The 21680-nt window shown below is 47.4% G+C and overlaps 1 protein-coding gene across 1 annotated transcript; it reads left to right on the top strand.

Moving 5' to 3' along the window:
- Window positions 1–2127: 2127 nt before the first annotated feature.
- C2 (complement component 2 (within H-2S)) lies at window positions 2128–21626 on the top strand. Its single transcript, NM_013484.2, has 18 exons — window positions 2128–2278; window positions 2432–2656; window positions 4161–4346; window positions 7718–7894; window positions 7973–8074; window positions 8207–8340; window positions 10628–10766; window positions 11721–11861; window positions 17621–17710; window positions 19359–19499; window positions 19622–19716; window positions 19803–19920; window positions 20018–20183; window positions 20289–20365; window positions 20513–20604; window positions 20754–20883; window positions 21000–21049; window positions 21197–21626. The coding sequence occupies exons 1-18, from the start codon at window positions 2233–2235 to the stop codon at window positions 21368–21370; spliced, it is 2283 nt and encodes a 760-aa protein (NP_038512.2). The 5' UTR covers window positions 2128–2232; the 3' UTR covers window positions 21371–21626.
- Window positions 21627–21680: the final 54 nt, after the last annotated feature.

Genomic DNA, 21680 nt, shown 5'->3' with positions numbered 1-21680 from the left:
CTGTCCCCCATCTGGAAACTCCAGTTTACCGTAGGGGTGGAGTTGACAGGGTAGGGAGCTCCAGAGCAGTTTCTGGGAACAGGGGAGAAGACGAAACATCTGTGTGCCACACTTAGGAAGGTATGTCACTGAAAGGGAAGAGGGGGCTGTTGGGTAAATCCAGAACAGAGCAGGTGTGGGCAGTTGTAACACGTATCCTTTCTCTGCTTGCCCGTGGTCACCACCCTCTCACCCATGTCATACCGGCAGCCTTCCCCCTATGTGTCAAGAGAGCCCCAATGGCCCTCGGGAATGTGGAGATCCTGGGGGGGAGGGGGTTAGAGTTGCTGCAGTGAGGGAGAGCTGTGCATGTGCAGACATACGCCCACATATGGTTATGTGCACACATAGTGTTAGGGGTCTCTAGAGGTTTAGGCGTTGCCTGAGAGGGAGAGGGATGTGTCTCCTCACAGCAGGACAAGGACAGACCTTCTAGTTCTAGGGAGGCCCAAGAACCAAACTCTCAGCTTTTTGTTTATGTCTTGGGAAGCTGGTCCAATGTCAGGAGGGTCTGTGAGGACCCTAGTGTCTGGGCTTACAGGGAAGCCTCTGGGGAAGGTGGCCTGGAGGAACCAGAAGCCTGACATTGTCCTTTCCAAGGCTCCAAGAGCTGTGTGTGTGAAAAGTGCTTCCTCAGGGTGGCAGTAAAGCAGAAGTTGGAAGGTGGAGGCAGGAGGATCAGGAAGTCAAGCCCTGCCTCCGCTCCACAGCAAGTTTGAGGCTAGCACTGGTTTCAAACTCAGTCTCAAGGAGATGGGGACTGGGTAGATGACTGGGTTCACAAAATGCTTGTTGTGCAAGTGAGATTCCTGTGTGAATACCCTAGAACCCACGTTAAAAAGGCCGGGTGCAGTATTGTAATCGCAGTGATTGCTGGGGAGCAGAGACAGGCAGGTCCCTGAAGCTCGCTGGTCAGTTAGACTGTTCACTTGGCAAAATTCTGAATCAGTGAGAGACCCCCATCTCACACAAAAGATGGAAGGGGTCTGAGAAATTACACCCATGATTAGTGAGGCACACACACACACACACACACACACACACACACACACACACACAGAGCCCAGAAATAGAAACCCATGGTATTTTTGTTGCTGATCTGACAGGTTTTCTTGGGGTGGCAGTGAGCCTAGGAGGGTGCTCCCCCTGATCTTGTTATAGTAACAAGGAAAGTAACTGCGTCCAGAGGCTTGGGAGGCACAAAGAGGCTGATATATCAGGTTAAATTCTTCATGGCTGGGCCAGGCCTGTGCATGTGGGAGGCAGAGGCTAGCCTGGGCTACAGAGAAATTCCAGGACAGCCAGAGCTACATAGTAAGACCTTGTCTTTAAAGCAACAAACAAACAAACAAACAAACAAACAAAATCCCCATAGCTGGGAGGCCAGTGTGATAAACAGTGTTTAGAATCTTCAAACTTGGGGGACAGAAGCAGGAGGATAAGGACTCAAGGCCAGTTTCAGCTACTTAGAAATTCTAAGTCCATCTAGGTTATGTGAGATCCTGTCTCAGAGGGAAAAAACATGATCAAAATATATTGTATGAAAAGAGTTCTTTTTTTTTTCAATAAATAAAAGTGTATCTCAAACTTCAAAATGCTGTTTATTCTTCTGAATACCAACCCCCAATTTTTTTACTCTTATCTTTTGCAGCTTGGACATTTAATCTGCTGGTTGTTCCAATAATTTTTTTTTTTCCTCTAAGAATTCTTTCCAACTTTCCAAATAACTGTTGGCTTTCTTTTTATCTTATTTTCAGGGAAGGACCCAGGAAAGAATGTGAATCTTCCTATACGCCAAGAAGTTCTAGGAACATCAGTTTCAAGTCCTCAGAAGCTATTCTGGGGAAGACCCAGTGGACCCCAATGCATGTGGCAAACTCCAAAAAAAGACGTGAAACAAAATAAATAAAACGTTTTGCAGGGCTTGTGTGCTTAATGCAAGCCACACAAGGCCAAATATGCTTGCTTCAGTGTGTGTGTGTGTGTGTGTGTGTTGGGGCAAAGGTCCTGCCCCAAAGCTGAGTTCAGAATCCCTGGCGGGTTTCTCTCTCTTTTTCCCCTGGTACCATCCCCTTGCCACTCCCCGCCACTCCCCTCTAGCGAGCGAGCGAGCGAGCGCTGTCTTTTCCGATCTCGGGGAAGTCAGATGACTTTTCCTCTCCCCTAGCTCTCCGTTCTACTGTCCTGGAGACCATGGCCCCTCTGCTGGCTCTCTTCTACCTGCTGCAGCTGGGCCCAGGTAGGAGGCTGGGAAAGGGGTTATTGGGGCCCTGTAGGTGTAGCAGGTGCTGCCAGGTCCAGTTCACAAGTCAAAGGGACAGATAGCCTCTTCTTGCCTCTCTCTCATCTGGCCTGGTTTTTCCTTTCTCCCGGTTCTTTCCCACACCCGCAGGCCTGGCTGCTCTCTTCTGCAACCAGAATGTCAATATCACCGGTGGTAATTTCACCCTCAGCCATGGCTGGGCCCCTGGGAGCCTCCTCATCTACTCCTGCCCCCTGGGCAGGTACCCGTCCCCAGCCTGGAGGAAATGTCAGAGCAACGGACAGTGGCTGACACCAAGGTCTAGCTCACATCACACCCTGCGATCCTCTCGGATGGTTAAAGCAGTCTGCAAACGTGAGTCCCTTTGGACTTTGGGCTTTGGAGAGTGCCCACCAGTGTCAGCCAGAGCTTATTAGCAGTGGGTTCTCCAGGAAGAGAGAGAGAGAGAGAGAGAGAGAGAGAGAGAGAGAGAGAGAGAAAGAGAGAGACAGACAGACACACACACACACACACACACACACACACACACAGAGTCAAAATACTGCAGAAAGCCTGGTGTGGTGGTGACTCACCTTAAATTCCAGCACTTGGGAGGCAAAGGGAGGGAGGAGAGGGAGGGAGGCAACCTGGTCTACATAGTGAGTTCTAGACCACCCAGGGCCAGAGACCTATCTCCAAAAACACACAACCCACACCAACAAAGGCCCTCAGAAAACCACAAACCCAGACCAACCATCAAACAAACAAACAAACCAGGAAAGTCCGCTCTCAACTTAAGAAGACATTGTTTTTTTTTTTTTTTTTTGTTTGTTTTTTGTTGTTGTTTTTTTTTAGCTAAAATTAACTGTAGGATTATTTGACCATTCTAAATGGATGCTAAGTGCCTCAGAGCACCCTAAAACCACAAATGTTGTTGGTGAGATACTGGGGTGACCAGAGCCCTTAACAGCTATTTATTAATCAAGGAAGTTGAACTGTTTTAAGTTGACAGTATTCGACCAACTGCTTAAAACTGTAATCTTTTTAAAAAAAGATTTATTTGTTTGTTTGTTTGTTTATTTATTTATGTATTTATGTATTTATTTATTTATTTATTTATATGAGTAGACATTGTAGCTGTCCTCAGACATACCAGAAGAGTGCATTGGATCCCCATTACAGGTGGTTGTGAGCCACCACGTGGTTGCTGGGATTTGAACTCAGGACCTCTGGAAGAGCAGTCAGGGCTCTTACCCGCTGAGACACCTCTAAAACCATAATCTTAGGTTTCAGTCTACTTTGGGGATTTCTTTGGGGCTGGGAGCAGAAATTAGGGTCTTAGTCTTGCTTGCCCTGCTCTCTGCTTTTGAGTCCCTTTTCCTAGTCCTTCTGGATTCATTTTGTTTTGCATCTGCTAACTTAGAGCGCTGCTTTCAAAGGTGAGCTTGGAACTTACCGTGCAGCTGAGAATGAGCTTATGTTGCCTAGGTCCCGCCCACCCCTGGAGTGCCAGCTAGACAGGCACGAGCCACCAGGTTTGGCTTTCTGGGTTCTTTGAGACAGGTTCATGCTATATAGCCCAGGCTGGCCCACACTTGCTGCAATTGATCCACCAACCTCTGCCTCTTGAGCACCTCTTGTGTTTTTTGGGGCTAGCTATACAGTCTAAGTTGGCCTCAAATTCACTATATAGTCTAGAGGGCTTCTATGACAGCTGCCTAAGTACTGGTATTATGGGCTGTCACCACATCAGTCTCTTTTCATGTTTTCGCACCTGGCTGACCTAATCGGTTTGGGTCCTAACAGAAGACCCCTCCCCAACTGTAGCTGTGGTGTCAACCACCCTCCGCTCTTGCCCAGATCCTCTTTCTCCCTCCAGCGGTTCGATGCCTAGCTCCTTCATCCTTTGAAAATGGCATCTATTTCCCTCGGCTGGTGTCCTACCCTGTGGGTAGCAACGTGAGCTTTGAGTGTGAGCAAGACTTCACCTTGCGGGGCTCACCTGTGCGGTACTGTCGCCCCAACGGCCTGTGGGATGGAGAGACGGCTGTGTGTGACAATGGGGGTAAGCATTCTGACTGTTGGGGGCGGGGGAGGGGGGGCGTGGGCTTGCAGCCCCGGAAAGCTTTTGTGGGGACAGAGCCTAGTGTTCTTGGTGGTTCAGTAATGTTCCTAGATCGGGGTGGGATGAGGTCTGTGGGCCGCACATCACTGACCGGCTAGGAGCATGTCTAGGTTTCATATCTGACTCACCAGCTCTACAAAACTTTCAGTTTTGTTTTCTCCTTTCCTCCCCCCTCCCTCTCTTTCTTCCCTTTCTTTGAAGCTGAACTGGGCTACTCAGACCCCATGTTTATAAAAGAGAGTGGCTCCAGGGGACCCTGGGAGGCCCACTTCTCAGCTGGGATGACCTTGAACTCACCTCCTTCTCAGTCTCTGGAGTGCTCAGATTATCAGGCAGGAACTACGGAAACCGGGAAACCTGAGCAGTCGGCTTTTCTAAATGCTTCACAACAACACTTTGTATTTAACTCCATAAAGTATTACAGGCAAGACCTGGGAGAGACCGATTGCAGCGGGTTAGGCTCAGAGCAGCCTCTGGGGTTTGGTGTGGCTCCAGCTGCTTTGAGTTAGCCTCTGCACAGCTCACTACCCTTCCCGTGCCGCAGGGTTGTTGTTTTGTTTTTTGTTGTTGTTGGTTTTTTTTTTAGCTTTATTTATTTATTTCATGTATGTGAGCACAATGTCCCTGTCTTCAGACACATCAGAGACAGGGATTGGATCCCATTACAGATGGTCGTGAGCCACCATGTGGTTGCTGGGAATTGAACTCAGGGCCTCTGGAAGAGCAGTCAGTGCTTTTAATTGCTGAGCCATCTCTCCAGCTGCTGTACCTCAGTTTTTACACCTGCAAAATTGGAATAGTGTGGCTCTCAAGATGATCAGTAGTTACAGCACGTGCTGCTCTTCCAGAGGACCAGAGTTTGGGTCCCAGCAAGCACACTGGGCTCACACCCACCAGCTCCAGAGGACCCAATGCTCTTGTCTTGGTCTTCACACAGAAATACACATAAGTAATAATAATATTTTTAAAATCAGAATAGCCAGGCAGTGGTAGCAGACACCTTTAACTCCAGCACTCAGGAGGCAAAGGCAGGCATCTCTGAGGTTGACTCCAACTTGCCCTCCAAAGTGAGTTCCAAGACAGCCAGGACTATACAGAGAAACCCCGTCTGAAACACACAAACAAAAAGATAAAAACTTTAAAAAGGGAGTGCCTGGTGAGTTAATGGGGCTGCAGTGGGCTAGAGTGGCCATGCTGTTCCCGCCCCCCCCCCCCCCCCATCCTCCCTGGCCCTGGCTTAGTCATGTGTGGTTCTTCCCAGGGTCCTGCCATCCCAACTTCCCTGAACAGCTGCTGGAACCTGGTGATCCTTAAGTACTTCCCAGCCCTAGGAGTGGTGTTTGGGAGAAGTGGGTCTCCTAGGATCCCCTTGAACCACTTTGTTTTATAAACACGGGGTCTCAAGTAGCCCAAGTTAGCTTCAAACGCAGGTCGACCTTGAGCTCCTCCCGATTCTCTTGCCTAAGCAGGCAGAGTGCGGATCAACATGCCCAGCTTCACCATCACAGAGAAAGCAGTGTCCCCTAGGTAGCAGGCCTCACCCAGCTACCCGGACAGTGACACTTTACTCACTCCCTTGCATTCGTCTCAAACTGCCATTTATTCAAACCTAAATATAATTCATTTTAAATTGGACATGTAATCTCCCTGTATTAAAGCATGCAACTTGTGTGTGAGACTGGAGGTGGGACCCAGGGTTCTTGGAGTGCAGGCAGGCACTCTGGCACTGAACTATACTCCAAACTCCATAGTAGGAAGATTAAAAAATATGAATTTCTTCAGCTCCACACACTCTTAATGCTAGCTGCACTCAGGAGGCAGAGGCAGGTGGGTCTCTTAGAGTCTGAGGCCATCCTGATCTATGTAGAGAATTCTATCTAAGCCAGCTAGGGCTACACAATGAGATCCTGTTTCAAAACATTTATTTATTTGTGTGTGTGTGTGCGCGTGCGCGTGCACGCGCATGTATGTGCCACACTGCAGGAAACTTCCCTTCCACAAGGTCTCCTTTGACAAGGCAGCCTCCTCTAACTTCCAACAAAGTCTACCTGTTATTTACTTCATTTTACATATTATTTGCTTATTTATCCTGTGTTCTCCAGCAAGGCATGGTTATGCCATGGCGGCGGTGTGGAGGTCAGAGGACAACTGGAAGAGCCTGATATAATGGGACTCAGGTTGTCAGCTTGATAGGAACTGCCTCTGCCCACTGAGCAATCTTGCCAGCCTCATCCTACACACCATACAAATAGAGTCATGCAGGGATGTGCGCTTTCTTTAAAAAAAAATGGCTTCCTTTAAAAAAGAGTTGTTGTTTTTAAGATTTATTTATTTATTATGGATACAGTGTTCTGCCTGCATGTATGCCTGCAGCCCAGAAGACAGCACCAGATCCCATTACAGATGGTTATGAGCCACCGTGTGGTTTCTGGGAATTGAACTCAGGACCTCTAGAAGAGCAGCCAGTGTTCTTAACCACTGAGCCATCTCTCCAGCCCCTAAAAAACAAACATTTTTATTTATGTGTGTATGTACATATGTGAACGTATGCTGCATGCATGCACTCCCATAGAGGCCATAAGAAGATGCTGAATGCCTTAGAGCTGAAGTTACGTATTGCTGTGAACTACTTTGTGGAAGCTGGGAATTAAACTCAGGTCCTCTGGAAGAGCGGCAAGTGCTCCTAACCTCTCGTGGAGCCACCTCTACGGCCCTCGACCCCGCTTCCTTTGCTCGGCAACTTTCCTTTTGGAAGTTATGGATGTAGTCACAAGAGTTTGTGGTCCTTTTTTTTTTTTAATTGTATAGTATTCTGTTATGAATGCGTTATAAAGTATTACTCATTGTTCTCGTCCTGTTGGGTACTTGAGTGATGTCTGGTTTGGGGCTGTGGAGAGTGAGACTTTAGGAATGATTTCTCACCTGGCTTCATCCTCCCAGGTGATACATTGGCCAACCTCAGCTTTATTCAGGATTTCCCCAGTGGGTGTTCCAGATGTTTAGCAGAGTTCTCGATGCTCCACATTCCCCCCCACCCCCATCTGAAATCGCCTCTAGGTTGAGAGCTGACCATCCTCATGGTGCGTGGCAATTGCCCAGTGGTAGATAAAGTGCACGTGACACCTGGGTCAGTTCTCAGTGGGTGGCTGAGGACCTGAACTCTAAGTGCTGGGGGTTATTTAAGGTCTCCAGCCTGATGGTTCTGGTGGCTTAGGGGGTCTAGAATAAGGAAGAATGTGGCCTGAAGGACAAGGACGATTAGACCAGCAGACATTTCCAGGTCCTGTCTACCTGTCTTTATTCACTTGCAGCTAGCCACTGCCCCAACCCTGGCATCTCAGTGGGCACAGCTCGGACAGGCTTGAACTTTGACCTTGGGGACAAGGTCAGGTACCGCTGCTCCTCCTCAAATATGGTATTGACTGGCTCTGCAGAGCGGGAGTGTCAGAGCAATGGAGTGTGGAGTGGGTCGGAACCCATTTGCCGACGTGAGTATCTTTAATGTCCTCCTAGGTCTCCATGCCCAAGCCTGGTCCTGGCTGCCCCTCATATGACTCTTTCCACAGAGCCTTACTCTTACGACTTCCCTGAGGATGTAGCATCTGCCCTAGACACCTCCCTCACCAACCTGCTTGGAGCCACCAATCCCACCCAGAACCTTCTGACAAGTGAGTATTGGAAAAGGGTCTTGGATGAAGCAGGAGAGAGGCAAGATACCTGGGTACTAGGAGGTTAGATGACCCTTGGTGGAACACAGGGTGGGGCTGGACATCTGATGCATTGTTTCTTGTTTGCTTCAGAAAGTTTGGGCCGTAAGATCATAATCCAGCGCTCGGGTCACCTGAACCTCTATTTGCTGCTTGATGCTTCTCAGAGTGTGACAGAAAAAGACTTTGACATCTTCAAGAAGAGTGCCGAACTCATGGTGGAGAGGGTCAGAAATCAAGGGCTACATGGCTTCTCAGTGCCATCCATTCTCCTTCCTTGTTCAGAGCCCCAGACAATCTGTCTCCTTCCAGAAGTCTCCCCAGGGTACCAGAACTATGAATTCAATGTATAGGAGATATCTTTATTCCATAAATGTTTCGGGACACCTACTGTGTAGAAGGCCCTGGGTCAGGTGCCGAGAGACACTACCACACAGGAGCCAAGCTCAGCTGTGTGTTCTCAGGAACTCATCATCTATGTCATCTATGTAGGGCTGTGGCCTCCAAAGAGTTATCAACATGACCTATGGCGTGTACCAGAAGAATCTGACTCTCCTATTGAATAATTACAATTTTTATCAAGCCACTGATTTCACATTTCAAGCTAGGTAAGGTAGAGACAGGAGGATTTTAGGAGTTCAAGGCCAGCCTCGGACTGCATAAGGCCAAGGAAAGACTAAAGGACTGGGGAAATGGGGAAGTGGCTCAGTGTGTAAAGGCACGAGCTGCACAAGCTTCATTTCAGATCTCTGGAATCTGAATGAAATATCAGAAGCCATAGGTGTGTTTGTAATCCCAGGGAGATGGGAGGCTCAGACTGCTGGGTGTGTGAGCAGCTTCCGTGAGTTCTGAGTACAGAGGCAGAAACACTAAGAGTCTCTCTCTCTCTCTCTCTCTCTCTCTCTCTCTCTCTCATACACACACACACACACACACACACACACACACACACGCACACACACACACCACATCACACACACAGGAAAGGGGAGAAAGAAAGCACCAACAAAAACCACAAAAGGAGCCAGGCATGGTGGCGCCCGCCTTTAATCCCAGCACTGGGGAGGCAGAGGCAGGCAGATTTCTGAGTTCCAGGACAGCCTGGTCTACAAAGTGAGTTCCAGGACAGCCAGGACTATAGAGAAACCCTGTCTCAAAAAACAAAAACAAAAACAAAAACAAAAAACCACAAAAGGTTCTGTCTATATAGCCTTGGCTGTCTTGGAACTCTACGTAGACCAGGGTGCTCTCAGAGATCTACCTACCTGCCTTTCCAAAGGGCTAGGCCACCACACCCAGCCCAACAATTTTAAAAAGTTGTTTATTTAAGAACAGTTCATATATATAGTTTTTTCTTCCAGCTACATTGAAATTTTGTTGTTGTTCTTGGAAAGTAAACCTAGACTTTTACGCACGCCCAGGACGTGCTCTGACACTAAGCTACACCACTAGACACTCTCCTAAGTTTGTTTGTTTGTTTGTTTTGAGACAAATTTACATATAGTCCAGAATGACTTTGGACTTTCTTTTTCTTTCCAAGACAGGGTTTCGCTATAGACCAGGCTGGCCTTGAACTCACAGAGAGTCACCACAGCTTGGCTGATTCATCTCTTCAGCCCTGTCCCAATTTGGATTTTTTTTTAAAAGAGAAGTTGCTTAAGGGAGAGACAGACAAGACAGGAGGAAGGGAGTACAGTGCAGGAAGAAGAGAGTACAGTAGAGTTTGTGGAGAACAGTACAGTACAGTTGAAAGTAGAGCCGCACAGAGACGAAGGGAAGAAGGAGGCAGTTTTTTTTTTTTAAAGATTTATTTATTTATTATACATAAGTACACTGTAGCTGTCTTCAGACACTCCAGAAGAGGGAGTCAGGTCTCATTACGGATGGTTGTGAGCCACCATGTGGTTGCTGGGATTTGAACTCCTGACCTTCAGAAGAGCAGTCTTACCTACTGAGCCATCTCACCAGCCCCCAATTTGGATTTTTAAATTTAATTTAATCTGATTTTAAATGTTAAATTAATGTATTTACATTCCATATTTTATCCCCCACCCCTATTTAATTTAATTTTTTAAATTCATTTTCTTCTCGCTCACTGCTCCACTCCTGGTCACTCCCTCCCACAGTCCCTCCTCCATCCCTTCTGGAGTTGGGGTGGGGATACCCGATTTGTATTTTAAAGAGAGTGTGTATGTGTGTTCTAAAGACTGCCCCAGGGCTTAAAATTAAGGAGCTTCAGTGCTGCCTGCACCTCTCATCAGTGGTATGGTTCAGGCTGAAGTGGCTAAGTGAGGTGGGCAAGCTCATTATGCCCCTCACTGAGCTGATGGGCGGGTGAAATGAGGAGGGGTCATCCGTCTGTCGGGGCACAAGCTCAGCATGTGTCATTCCCTTGGTTTCTTCAAGGCTGCTCTCCTCACGAAGGGTCTTTCCTGTCAGGTTCAGTACTGTCTCTCTGTGTCCCTTGGATTTTGCAGCGCCCGCCCCATACCGCTTGTCTCCCACTCTCCACAGATCTTCAGCTTTGAGGTAAATGTCAGCGTAGCTATCATCACCTTTGCCTCTCAGCCCAAAACCATCATGTCGATCCTGAGTGAGAGATCCCAGGATGTGACGGAGGTGATCACCAGTCTGGACTCTGCCAGCTACAAAGGTTTGCCTGTCCCCCACTGGGTGAGGTGGACAGTAGAGGGTGAAGCAAGCACCATAGACAGATTCGGGGGGGGGGGGGCAAAAGAGGGGAGGGATCAGAAGAGGGGGCGGAGCCTGAAGAGGGGACGGCCCTATAGAGGGGAGGGGCCTGGAGATGTGGCTCAGTTGGCAGAGGGTTTGCCTAGCACATTTGAGGCTCTAGATTCCAACCCTAGTACCTCATAATCCTCCTGCCCCCGTGTCCTAGGTTATCCTTGGCTACGAAAATTGAGGCCAGCCTGGACTACATGAGATCCTTTGTCAGGAAGAGAGGGAGGGAGGGAGGGAGAGAGAGAATGCACATTTGTTCATTCTTAGGGCATCAGTAGGATTCCAGTTTCCATAGCTCATAGGTTTCCACAACACACTGAAGGTCCACGTTCAAATGCACCTGCAGGACTTAAGCTCCCTGCAGCCCACTAGCATGTGGTGTGCTTCTCAAGGCTTTAATTAGCCACCCGAATACTGTGTAAAACCTGTTTGGGTGCCAGCTGGAACACCATAAAACTTTTTGGACGCTCCATGTTTAAATCTTGGGAACTTGTAGTGGCCCGAGATGGACGTCTATGCAATGAGCATTTTCACTTAATTAATTTATTTTTGAGACAGAGTCTTAGTGTGTAGCCCTGGCTGGTCTAGAACTTGTTCTGTAGACCAAGTTGGCCTCAGACACAGAGAGATCCTCCTGCCTCTGCCTTCTGAGTGCTGGGATCACAGATGTGCACCATCATATCTGGTTTCGCAATGAACTTTCTACGGTAGAAGAACCAAAATGTTTGAAAAGACACGCAAAATATCAGAGTTTATTAGAAACTCAGTTAGTTTGCGTTTCTGGTGGTTTCTCAGAGTTTCCCATTCCCAGGTGACAGGGAGAGCGTTTTTGTTTTCAAGAGATTTTTCTTCTGGAATATTCCAGATCACGAAAATGCCACTGGCACTAACACTTATGAGGTTCTCATCCGCGTTTACTCCATGATGCAAAGCCAGATGGATCGCCTGGGCATGGAGACCTCTGCCTGGAAGGAAATCCGTCACACCATCATCCTTCTGACTGACGGTGGGTGTCTCCCTTTCTGCTGGAGGAGGTTGGCAACAGTGGCAGAGTGCCAGGATAGGTTCTGAAGTCTTGTGTTCTGGTTGTCTTTCTGCAGTTGTGAGACTCATTCTCTTAATCTTTGCTTGTTTGTTTTTGAGACAGGGTTTCTCTGTATACAAGGTTTCTCTGGCCTGCAACTCACTGTGTAGACCAACCCATCCTCAAACTCAGAGATCTACCTGCCTCTGCCTCCAGAGTGCTGGGATTAAAGATGTGTGCTGTGCTCTGTAGCCCAGGCTAACTTTGAACTCATAGTCTTTCCTCTCCAGCATGCTGAGTGGCTGGAATTACAAGCATGCGCCGAAATGCCCAGCTCATAAACACACACACACACATACATACTCACACAGGTACACACACATTCAGATTCACACATATACTCTCACACAAGTATACACTCATACACACATGTGCACACTCACACATACATATACTTACACTCATACTCACACACATGCACACATATACTTGCACAAGCACTCATACATACACTCACACACACTCTCTCATACAACACTCACACATACATACACTCACACACATACATGCACTCATATACACATGTACTGGCTAGTTTTGTGTCAACTTGACACAACCTGCAGTTATCACAAAGAAAGGAGCTTCAGTTGGGGAAATGCCTCTACGAGATCCAGTTGTAAGGCATTTTACCAATTAGTGATCAAGTGGGGAGGTCCCCTTGTGGGTGGTGCCATCTTTGGGATGGTAGTCTTGGTTCTATAAGAGAGCAGACTAAGCAAGCCAGTAAAGAACATCTCTCCATGGCTTGCGCATCAGCTTCTGTTTCCTGACCTGCTTGAGTTCCAGTCCTGACTTCCTTAGTGATGAACAGCAGTATGGAAGTGTAAGCTGAATAAACCCTTTCCTCCCCAACTTGCTTCTTGGTCATGATGTTTGTGCAGGAATAGAAACCCTAACTAAGACATACACACACTCATTCATACATACATATACTTACACTCATACTCTCACACGTGCACACATATACTTGCATACACACTCACACATACATATACTCACATACCCACACTCACACACACACTTGCTCACACACACTCACATATACACATACTCACACATGCACACATACACATACATACACTCACACACATACATACACTGACTCACACTCATACACACTTACACACACATATATACACTGACTCATACACATGTACACACACATATACATACACACACACTCACTCACACACACTCACACACACTCACATACACACTCATTCATGCATACACACGCACACATACATACTCTCACACATACATACTGACTCACACTCATACACACTTACACACATTTACACATACATATACTCACATACACTCATACTCACACTCACTTGCTCACACACATTCACTCATATATACACATACTCATACATTCACACATACATACACTGACTCACACTCATACACACTTACACACATATACATATACTCACATACACACACTCACGAACTCACACTCATACACACTTTCACACACTCACTGACACACTCACACACAGTCACACACATATTCTATTCTTTCACAGTCATAGTATTTATGAGCTACAGTGCGGCATGTCAGTACATAAACTCAGTGTCATGATCTGTGAGTAGCCTGTGACCTGAGTATTGACACATCTGTCACTTCAGTCATTTTCTTTGTGCTGGAAGCACTTATAACTCTCTAGCATGATTCTGAAGTAGCCCAGCTACTGTTTACTAACCTTGGCTGTGGTGCTGTGCTATGTGACATCAGAACACTGCACTATAGATACTTCAAAGCTGTGTTGCCATCCTGGTGCAGGGCCATCTGACCCTTTTCTGTGTTTTTCTAATTTTTAGTGTGTGTCTGTGGAGGCAAGCCTCAGTTTCTTTCTTTTTCTTTCTCTCCCCTCCCTCCACCCCGGTTGTTTTGATACTATCTCATTCAGTACCCATACTGGCTTTGAACTCCTGACTCCCCCCACCACCACCACACACACACATCCTCACCCACCCCCATCCCCATATTTCTGTCTCCTACTTAAGTGGAACTTGTGTTGATGATGGCTTAATGACAATGGGGACAGCAACAGCTGCTTTCTTGTCTTACACAGGGTTTTTTATTTGGGGGGGGGCATTGTTTTTTTCAAAACAGCATATGTAGACCAGCCTGGCCTTGAACTCAGAGATCCACTTAATTCTGCCTCCTAAATGCTGGGATTAAAGGCATGTACCACCACTGCCAGATTGCCTTACACAAGATTTATGGAAAGCCACTTGAGCAGTTTGCACAACAAGGGTCTGTGATTTTAAAATGTCTACTCTTGCCTGGTAACCTTGCTGAGCCTGGGAGATACAGCTGCTCTGGGTGTGATGGAAGGGGCCGTCTGGAGTGGATCTCACCTCCTTGATTTGGTTCTTGATGTGAATCCTGCAGGGGACAGACAGCTCTGTCTGTTTTAAAATAAAGTTGGCCATACTTCCTGGGGTTTTCTGAGGATTAAATAAGGAAAAGTATGGAAAGCCTGCATCCTGATGTGGCAGTGCACACCTGTAATCCTAGCAGCTGGGGAGGGAAGTGGGAAAGAAGGATCAGGAGTTCGAGGCCAGCATTGACTACATGGCAAGTTAGAGGTCAGCCTCAATTATATGAGACCTTGTCTGAAAAAAACAAAAAGCAGCTGAGTGTGGTATGATGACACTTGCATTTAATCTCAGCTCTGTGGAAGCACAGAGGCAGATTTCTGCCTGGTCTATATACCAAGTTCTAGGCCAGTCAAGGCTATATAGCGAGACCTTGTCTCAAAAACGAAACCCAAACAAACAAACAAACAAACAAGCCAAATCTTCCTCTCCCCTATGAAGCTCCTTGTCCAGTGTCTGGAACACAGATTAATAATTGTATTTTTATTTTATTTTATTTAAAATACCTTTAAATTCTGGGAGGTGGTGGGCACGCCTTTAATCCCAGCACTTGGGAGGCGGAGGCAGGCAGATTTCTGAGTTTGAGGCCAGCCTGGTCTACATAGTGAGTTCCAGGACAGCCAGGGCTACACAGAGAAATCCTGTCTTGAAAAAAAACAAAAACACAAAAAACAACAAAAACAAAAAAATACCTTTAAATTGTGTGTGTGTGTGTGTGTGTGTGTGTGTGTACTTGCGCATGCGCATATGTGTCAGGAGCCATCTAGGAAAGGCTAAGGTTAGCAGATGATTTTCCTGGAGGTGGCCCACCTTTTTGCCTGGCCTAAGATGGGTGAACTCTTAGAGGAAAGGTCCAAGAGACTTCATCTCAAGATTGATCCTTGCAGATGATGGACCTTTCTTGCCAGTATCACATAGCCTAAGGAGTCCTGGGCATCAGCCCATCCTATTGAGCAGGTTTCCTGCAGATCAGGATACAGATGAGCTTTCATGAATTAATGATTTTTAAAGAATTCCTGATTTAATTAAAATAATCTTAGGAAGGAAGTTTTAAGAGATGGTCTTAGTTGCTTTGATAGAAAGATATAATAAAGTTAAAATCGGGGGCTGGAGAGGTGGCTCAGCGGTTAAGAGCACTGGCTGCTCTTCCAGAGGTCCTGAGTTTAATTCCTAGGAACCACACGGTGGCTTACAACCATCTGTAATGGAATCCGATGCCCTATTATGGTGTGTCTGAAGGGAGCAACAGTGTACTCATATACATAAAGTAAATAAATATTTTAAAAAAGGTTAAAATCAAGAATAGAATATGCCCACTCCTCCTAATAGCAAGTAAAGGCTGCATAATAAGGAATACAATGAGCTTTCATAAATTGCACTAAGAAGAGAAATCGACTTGGGACACATTTGTGATCAAGGAAAAACATTCATTCTAGGTCAGATCCAAGGAAGAGGCCACAGGTGTGTTCTATGATAAAGCCAGGCTGTGTGAAAACTGTTGCTTTGAACTTATAATGAGCTTACAGAGAGGAACACTGCTTTCAACTTAACTACCAACACCCTTCTGTAACTCCCAATTTTGTGTAACATTTTATTTATGAGGTAATTTTCTAAAGAACTTTTGTCTAAGAAGGTATAAAAAGGCTAGATGGGGGCTGGAGAGATGATTCAGTGGTTAAGAGCACTGACTGCTCTTCCAGAGGTCCTGAGTTCAATTCCCAGCAACCACATGGTGACTCACAACCATCTGTAATAGGATCTGATGGCCTCTTCTGGTGTGTCTGAAGACGACGACAGTGTACTCACATATATAAAATAAATAATTCTTTAAAAAAAAAAGGCTAGAGAAAAGAAAGTTGTTGGCTTAGGGGCTCTCTTATCCACCCACCCACCAATGTATGTCTGTTGGTCTGTGTGTAGGTATGAGTGAATACTTGCGGAGTAGATGAGACAGGTGGTCGAGCACAGCCAGAATGTGTATATGAATGTATATGTGTCTGTGTGTGTTGTCTATGTAAATGAACTTCTTTCTTTCCTTTTCTTTTCTCTCTGGTTCACAAAGGGTTAATGAGCCAGGTGTAGAGGCCACAGAAAGGAGCACTAGCAATAAATCCTTCACCCAATCCCTCCCCGCTATACAGCAAGAGTTAACTACCAGAACCCAGAGACTTTAGCCTTAGAATAGCAAAGAGTTTAAGAAAGGTAAACATTACCAAACGTAAGCTGCTTTTGCCCCAGCAATTATAACTTTTGCCATCACAATTGCCAACACCTCCATAGCTGCCTTCTAGACTTGGAAACCCTATAGATGCTGGGAAGGTCACTGGCATGTGTGTGTGTGTGTGTGTGTGTGTGTGTACACATACATACGTATACTCCAAAATTACACAATATTACATGCACACACATATGCACACACTCCAAATTTTATCACTCATCTCCTTTTTTTTAAAGATTTATTTAATATATATATATATAAGTACACTGTAGCTGTCTTCAGACACTCTAGAAGAGGGAGTCAGATCTTGTTACAGATGGTTGTGAACCACCATGTGGTTGTTGGGATTTGAACTCGGGACTCCCGGAAGAGCAGTCGGTGTTATTAACCACTGAGCCATCTCTCCAGCCCTTTTTTTTGTTTTGTTTTGTTTTGTTTTTTGTTTTTGATTTTTGTTTGTTTGGTTTTTTTTCCAAGGCAGGGTTTCTCTGTGTAGTCCTGGCTGTCCTAGAACTCACTCTGTAGACCAGGCTGGCCTTGAACTCAGAAATCTGCCTGCCTCTGCCTCCCAAGTGCTGGGATTAAAGGTGTGTGCCACCACGCCTGGCTTCCACTCATCTTCTGATGGACAAGAAAGTTGGCTCCAATTCTTTGCTCTAGTAAATGAAGCAGCAATAACCACAGGGTGCAGATATTTCTATGGTAGCGTGTGGAGTTGTCTCAGTTATGCCCAGGAGTAAAATATAGCTGGGTTATGTGGTAATGTATTTCTAATTGTTGAGGAATTAACAATGGCTGTATTAACTTGCAGCACGCCATCATGCCTTTGCAGGTCATGATAGGGCCTTGGATGTTTTGGGAAGGGAGTTCTAGACAGTTGTGAGCCACCATGTAAGTGCTGGGAACTGGACCTGGGTCCTCTGGAAGAGCAACAAGTGCTCTTACCCACTGAGTCGTCTCTCCAGCCTGAAGCAGTGTGTTTTGAAATGGCTGAACGTCCTGCATGTTTCCAGGGATGTGCAGGATTCTGAAGTTAATCTAGACGGATCATTCTTTTCCTTTGCTGTTCTAGGAAAGTCCAACATGGGTGACTCTCCCAAGAAAGCAGTCACCAGAATCAGAGAGCTCCTGAGCATCGAACAGAACAGAGATGACTACCTGGGTGAGGCTCTGCCCTATCCAAGCCCTATCAGTAGGGGATAGGAACAGGATCCTCTGTCACAGGATTCAATGTGACCTAGCTCTGGCCCTGAACCATGAGGGTTTCCCCATAGTTCTGTGTGATTGTATCTGAGTATCCCCTGGAAGAGCTGGCTACCAAACTGCGCCTGCTCCCTACTCTGGCTCCATCTCCAGAGGGCTGCGGCTGTGGGCCACTCCTTCCTCTGTGAGAAACAGTCAACAGTGTGCCTGCTTCACAGGTAGGAGAGGAAGCTAAGGAAAATGTGAGCTGATGCAGAGAGCGACCGCCACTTCATCAGCATCTCACATTTCAGGAAACTGTAGGAAGAACCTGCCTGGGTTCCTGGTAGGGACTGTCCCTCTGCTGTCCCTTCAGCAGTAGGCACTTCGGTGAAGTGTTGGTGGGTAAAGCTGCTGAAGAAACAAATAATTCTTCAGGGCTAGGGCGACTGAAAACTGTGCTGACCTATGACCAGACAACAATTAAAGATTTTTTTCTTGGTTCGTTTCTGAGACAAGGTCTTTGTAGAGGCCTGGTGGCTGCAGGGGGTCCTGGGCTTGTAGCCACAAAACCCCAATCTTCACCTCTGTGGTCACACCAATTTTTGTTTGGTTTCTACAGTGTCTAGCTAGCTATGTTTGGGTTCAAATAGCCTATGTATTTATTGCAATGTTGGGAACTGAATGTAGTTTTTGTTTGTTTGTTTGTTTTTTGCCTACCAGGCAAGTACTTGCCATTGAGTTATAACCCCAGGCCTTTGTTTACTTTTATTATAGACATTTTTTTTATGTGTGTGTGTGTGTGTGTGAGAGATTGTGAGTGCCTTTGGAAGCTGGAGGAGGACATCACCTCCCCTGGAACTGGAGTTACAGTCGATGGTGCTGGAGCCTGAACTCCAGTCCTCTGGAAGCGCGGCAAGCACTGACCACTGAGCATTCAGCCCTCTTTTGTTTTCTTTTGGGGATGGGCCCAGGTTGGCCTCCAACTCAAGAGGTAGCCTAGGCTGATGTTCCTAACTCCACCTCCTGAGGCAAAAGACCCTGGGGGGGCAAATGCCTTTAACTTCAGCACTTGGGAGGCGGAGGCATGAGGATCTCTGTGAGTTCGAGGCCAGCCTGATCTACAAAGTAAGTTCCAAGACAGCCAGAGCTACACAGAGACACTGTCTCCAAAAGAAAAAAAAAAAGACCCTAATTCTAATTCAGGTCACATCCACAATAGAATAGAACTTGAACACATCCTTCTGGGGACACACAATTCTACCCACTGCAGGCAAACACAAAAGAGAAACAAGGCAGCCCGTTAGCATTCTAGTGGTGACATGATGTGAAGCCAAGTGGGGGTGGCATGGGAGGGTCTGGGGCATTGCAGCCTGGGGGAGAGCACCCCAGCCAGAGGTGCAGCTGGAGCAGAGGCCTGAGGAAGGAATGTACATGCTGGTTTGAGGAGCTTCTAAGAGGCTGGGGCATGGGGGGCTGAGTGGCAGTAGGAGAGGAAGCGAGCCGGAGTGAAGGAGATGGAGCCCATCTAACTCAGGCCTTTGTCAGCTGGTGAGTTCAAGTACCCACTTCCTGTCTCAGGTGGCCTCTCAGTCACAGGCTCTGGTGATTTCCCTCCTTCCCACCAGACATCTATGCTATTGGGGTGGGCAAGCTGGATGTGGACTGGAAAGAACTGAATGAGCTGGGTTCCAAGAAGGATGGCGAGAGGCATGCCTTCATCTTGCAGGATGCAAAGGCCTTGCAACAGATCTTTGAGCACATGTTGGGTGAGTAAGCTTTGTCCCCCGCTGCAGAAGAGAGCATAGTGGGGACTCAGATGGGGTCTCACAGTGGCAGCCTGGACCAGTGGCCCTTACCCACTTCCCTCCCCATCTTCCTTTGCCCATAGATGTCTCTAAGCTCACAGATACCATCTGTGGGGTGGGGAACATGTCCGCCAATGCCTCTGACCAGGAGAGGACACCTTGGCAAGTCACCTTTAAGGTATCAGGAAGGAGGGACAGGGCTTAGGCATCAGAGGTAAAAACAGCCAGGCACAGCAAACCCGGATTGTTGTCTCTTCCCTGCAGCCCAAGAGCAAGGAAACTTGCCAGGGATCACTCATCTCTGATCAGTGGGTGCTGACAGCAGCTCACTGCTTCCATGACATTCAGATGGAGGACCACCACCTGTGGAGGGTCAATGTAGGTAAGTCAGGGGCTGCAGTAGATCCCTCACTGCAAGGCCAGAGTCACCACTGTCTCTCCTCAGCCTTTGGTCCAGTCTAATTCACCTTTGTTTCCAGGTGATCCCACCTCTCAGCATGGCAAAGAATTTCTTGTGGAGGACGTGATAATTGCCCCAGGGTTTAATGTCCATGCAAAGCGGAAGCAGGGCATCTCAGAGTTCTATGCTGATGACATTGCCTTGCTGAAGCTATCTCGGAAAGTGAAAATGTCCACCCATGCCAGGTGCCTGAACCCAGATGGGAGAGTACCCTATAGAGGATGGTGCTCTGGAAAGCACCAGAGGGGATACTGAGGATGGGCCTGTTTGACACTTGGCTTTCTCCCCAGACCCATCTGCCTTCCTTGCACTGTGGGAGCCAACATGGCTCTGCGGAGATCCCCAGGTAGTACCTGTAAAGATCATGGTGAGTGCTGGAGGCTTGAGGTTCTTGGTGGGTTGCAGCCAGAGCTTGCAGGGATCAGGTTCTTGCAGAGTGCCAGCAGGGACCGGGCTGCAGTCCTCAAGCTGAGTAAAGAAATCTGTACCAACACCCACTTCTCCCCAATGGCAGAGACAGAACTTCTGTCACAGCAGAAAGTTCCTGCACATTTTGTAGCTTTGAATGGGAACAGACTCAACATCAACCTCAGGACAGGACCTGAGGTGAGAGCTTAGTAAGGGATGCTGGGATACCCTGGAGGCAGCTCCCAGAATGTCCAGCCCTGCCTGGAGTCTCGATTCTTGGACCTTACAGGTCTGCCTAATGTCTCCTGGAATGTCCTCATTCTTCTCTCCTATGCCCCACACCGCAGTGGACAAGGTGTATCCAGGCTGTCTCCCAAAACAAAAACATCTTCCCCAGCTTGACAAACGTTAGCGAGGTGGTGACAGACCAGTTCCTATGCAGTGGGATGGAGGAGGAAGATGACAATCCTTGCAAAGGTTAGTCTGATCCTGGACTTCCAGGGAGAAGGCTACGGTGTCCCTGTAACCGGTTAGCAAGCACTCCAAATGCTAGTGTACTGTTCTGGACAATACTGTCTTTTCTTTCCCTGAAGGAGAATCTGGGGGAGCCGTTTTCCTTGGACGGAGATACAGGTTCTTCCAGGTGAGAAGCAGGACCCGGAGGGGCCTCCCTGCCAGGGCACAAGTTCTTCTTGCTGGGGGCAAGTGGGAGGCCTTTGAGAGGAACCAGAGAGGTCGAGGCTTAGAGTGGGGCCACCACTATCTCCACCCTGTTGTCTCTTCCCTCCAGGTGGGCCTGGTGAGTTGGGGTCTTTTTGACCCTTGTCATGGTTCCTCCAACAAAAACTTGCGCAAGAAACCTCCACGTGGTGTTCTGCCAAGGGACTTCCACATTAGTCTTTTCCGCCTGCAGCCCTGGCTGAGGCAGCACCTGGATGGTGTCCTGGACTTTCTGCCACTTTAACATGGTCACTGACTCCTTTATTAGTCTGAACTTCCTGTCTAATACCTCTGAGCGTTCTCACTCCTGGATACATAAATCTTGGGCCCCGGGAGCCCAGAGACAGTGGCAAAAGCTAGGGAATCCCCAGGATTGTGCCGGGACCTCTGTGCCACCTGTGAAGCAAGTCTCTCTCTAGTGTGGATGACCCGTGCTCCTTTTGCTTTCACACGGAATTTCCCAGTTATGTAATTAATAAAAATCAATGATTTCCACATCCTGTCTGTCTTATGTCTTGGGGGGTGGGGAGGCCAGGAAGATTCCAGGAAGGTCA

Source organism: Mus musculus, chromosome 17, assembly GCF_000001635.26.
Source record: "Mus musculus strain C57BL/6J chromosome 17, GRCm38.p6 C57BL/6J".
NCBI classification, from domain to species: domain Eukaryota; kingdom Metazoa; phylum Chordata; class Mammalia; order Rodentia; family Muridae; genus Mus; species Mus musculus.
The sequence above is the reverse complement of the archived record's forward strand: the minus strand, read 5'-3'. Positions and strand labels throughout refer to the sequence as shown.